At 44.6% G+C, this 3,700-nt stretch overlaps 1 protein-coding gene across 1 annotated transcript; it reads right to left on the bottom strand.

Moving 5' to 3' along the window:
• Positions 1–204: 204 nt before the first annotated feature.
• Positions 205–1,581, bottom strand: LOC142629095 (uncharacterized). Its single transcript, XM_075803083.1, has one exon. It carries the CDS (start codon positions 1,579–1,581, stop codon positions 205–207), a length of 1,377 nt encoding a protein of 458 aa, XP_075659198.1.
• Between the last annotated feature and the right edge of the window lie 2,119 nt (positions 1,582–3,700).

Below are 3,700 nucleotides of genomic sequence, written 5' to 3'. Positions count from 1 at the left end.
GGTGATTGGTAGGGAGAGATCGCAGAAGGGAGAAGGGGTTTTAATCTTAGGACCCGTAATCTTAGTTACAATCTTATGTACATGGTGGTACAAAGACTAACGGGTCTATGCTGACTCACCAACTCGTGGCCAATCTGCTTTGGTAGAAGGGCTATTAAAGTTTGATCGAGATATTCCGGAATTTTCTCGTTGTAAAGATTTCCTTCACTTCCTTCTCGATTTAATCTCCCACCAAGAGCGAACCTTTTGGTAGAAACCACAAGCATGAAGCCCATCAAAACCAGGTGCTTTAAAAGGTTTCATGGACTTAAGGGCATCCCATATCTCGGCATCAGAAGGGGGTTGGGCTAGAGCAAAGGTTTCATCCTCAGCCAGGGGCACACACCAATCAGCTTCCCAATCTGGGTTTAGAGGGCTAAAAACTTGTTCAGATTGATACAATTTGTGATAAAATTCAACAAAAATCCTCTTCACCTCTCCAACATCATGAACCCACTCCCCATGCACATTTTTAATGCAAGTAATCCTATTTTTACTCCTTCTCACCATGGTTGAGAGATGAAAGAAAGAAGTGTTACGCTCACCATTAATAATCCAATTTGTCCTGGCCTTCATTGCCCATAGCTCCTCCTCAAGCTGTAGGATAATGTTATACTCATCAGAAAGCTGATTTTGCAAGTTGAGAAGGAAGTTGCAAGGTCTGTTGGCCAAAGCTTTCTGAATTCCCCCCAATCTCGCCATAATTCTTTTCTTCTTAGCAAAAACATTTCCAAAGACTTCCCTATTCCAGATTTTTGCTTTATTCACAAAATCAGATGTGGCATCAGCCAGTCTAACCCCTTGTCCCTCCCAAGCATCTCTTACAATGTTTGGAAAATCACTGTGGCTGAGCCATATTGACTGAAATCTGAAAGGCCTATTTTGAAGTTCACTCTCAACAGGCTTCAAACTAAGTAGCAAGGGGCAATGATCAGAATTTACTCTAGCCAGATGTGTGACATTAGCTTCAACAAAAAAGGCCTTCCAAGCTGGATTGGCCCAACATCTGTCCAACCTACATTGAATCAAATCATCTAAACCCCGTTTGTTAGTCCAAGTAAACTTTGGGCCAGAAAACCCAAGGTCTATCATGTGGCAAGTGTCCATACATTCTTGAATTGCTCTGACTCTCCTCTGGCTAATAGAATTTCCACCAGATTTTTCCTCCTCGGTTAAAACTTCATTAAAGTCGCCCATAAGGGCCCAAGGAAGATCATGAATATCAGCCAACATTTTAAGGTTTTCCCAGAGAATGCATCTTTCTTCGAATCTAGGACTAGCATAAATAGCACTAATAAGCCAGCTAAAGTTTTGAGATCTTACCCGGACAATAGCATGAATTTCTTGCTCTGTGGACGCCAGCTCCTCCACTTGCACCAAATCTGAACGCCACAAAAGCCAGATTCCACCAGCAAAGCCAATAGTGTCGCTGACCACCGCACCATCAAAAGGAAGTGTCTCAATAATTTCATCGCCCTCACTCCACTCACTTTGTTTCGTAATAACCATGACAATGGGATTGTGCCAGTCAACCAAATCCATCACTGTTTTCCTAAAAAGAGGTTTTATAGCACCTCTGCAATTCCAGATTAACACATTCATAATAGGAAATGGGTGTGTAGCGGCATCAAAATGGGACAGAGAGGAGCTATCCTCTGTGTCCCTCCACCTCCATGCTTCCATCAGCTCCCTCTTTGCTATCACCTCTCCCCTGACCAGAGAGACTGAGTGCTTGGTAATCCCCATCCTTTCTTGGGTCACTTTGATAAAAATGGTTACCTTTATCTCTGGCTCCGCAAATTGAAGTAGTTTCACTTGGTGAAGGTTGCCCCACATCGCGCACTCCACTGGTTTTTCCTGGAGAAATTTCCTCACTGATATCTCCGATTGAGTCCACGCCAACTCTGCCTCTGAGAGCAAGTTTTTCGAAGGGTGCACATTTAATCTTGTTGCAGATGATTCCGAGCTGACCTGTAGAGGGATTTGGATCGCTGGTCGGTCCGAGAGAAACCTCCACCATGGGTTCGGAGAGAGTACCCACGCTTCGTCCTTCATTAGAAGATAACCCAGCCTCTTGCTCACCTCCGTGAGAGGGAACATGTTCTTCCAAGCGCTCATCAACTCCGAGTCGAACCATCCCCACACCTCCGTCGGGTCCTGTCTGATCCACTTGATCGTTTCTTCCCCAATCGGAATGACTTTGCCTTGATAGAAGATTGCCCAATAGTTTTTGGTCGCCATTATTTTGATTTCCCAGAGCAACAGCAGCTTTTGTCTTAGTTTTAAGCGCTGGGGTCTTAGCTGGTAGACTAGTCGTGCTAGAAAAAACTATAGGAGATGGGCTTGGGCCTACCGAAAGGCCTTTTAGTGGGTTAACTCCAAAAGAGAACACAGGACTTTGACTACTCGGCCCCACCTCGTTACGTTGGGTTTGAACCAAATTCTTTGTCTGTTTGGTTGTATTAGCGCGCATTTTCAAATTTTTTTGGTCAAGCTTCGTTCCGTCTTTTCTTGGAAATGACTTTGCTGTCTTATCAGCAGTTCTATGAGACCCTGGAGTTGGCGGGGATGGGACTTTCCTTTTTCCTTCTTTTCTGCTCTGCTCATCTTGTCTAGGGGCCCTTTTACTCATGTGCCCCTGTGAAGTTTCAGACTCTTGACTCATTTCCTGAGTTGGCTGAGTTGTGTGACTCGCCTTAGCCTTGTTCATCGGCTTTCTTCTTGTAACCACCATCCACTCACCAAATCCTTCAGTGCTTTCATCCACTTTACCCACTTCACTGCTAGATTCATTATTCTCTTTATGTGTCATATGAGAATCGTCCTGGCCTATAGGTGCTTCCTTGTGTGTCTCTCTAATGGTGTATGGACAATCCTCTTTCCTGTGTCCAATCCTACCACAGGAGAAGCAGAGTGAGTTGATCCCTTCATATAAAATAGTTTGTTTTAGTTTGCCAATGGTAACCGTCTTGGCCAAAGGCTTATCCAAATTGACTTGTACGCATAGGCGAGCAAAACGTCCTCTGATTCCACTCGCCGTGTGCGCATCAATACGAAGCACAGGGCCAATCGCTATCCCAATTTTCCTAAGAATAGCGTGGTCATAATATTCAATGGGCAATTCAGGTAAACGCACCCATACCGCAACAGATGAGAACGTGGCTGTGGATGCACGAAAATCCGGTTCCCATTGTCTGATAGCTAGGAATTGTTGACCAATGAACCATGGCCCTCCTTTGAGCACTCTATCCACATCTTCCTCAAGGTCAAACTTGATTAAAAAATAATCTGCACCCAGATCAATACAGTCCATCTTTCCACAAGGATTCCACAAGCTTCGGATTTTTGGGTATAAGAAATTGTACCCCACTCTCCTCCCAAAGGCTTTGATAATCAGTGCCTTCCTCCAAACCGCCCTGATGCGAGTTTTTTCTTCCCTAGACAGGCACACCACCATGTTCCCTTCTGTACCATCCCCAGCTTCTGAATCGGACTGCGCATCTTCGTCCATATCATTGGAAAGACCAAAAGCTTGTTCGAAAGCCCCTGGGATCTCCCCAATCAGTTTATCTCTATAGCTAATTGTAGTGTTAAATGGGTTTCCCTCCCTACCATTGGCATCTGCGTGACTTTCTTTGAATTTTTTTGTGCTACGTGCTAG

This window comes from Castanea sativa, chromosome 3 (assembly GCF_040712315.1).
Source record: "Castanea sativa cultivar Marrone di Chiusa Pesio chromosome 3, ASM4071231v1".
NCBI lineage: Eukaryota > Viridiplantae > Streptophyta > Magnoliopsida > Fagales > Fagaceae > Castanea > Castanea sativa.
The sequence above is the reverse complement of the archived record's forward strand: the minus strand, read 5'-3'. Positions and strand labels throughout refer to the sequence as shown.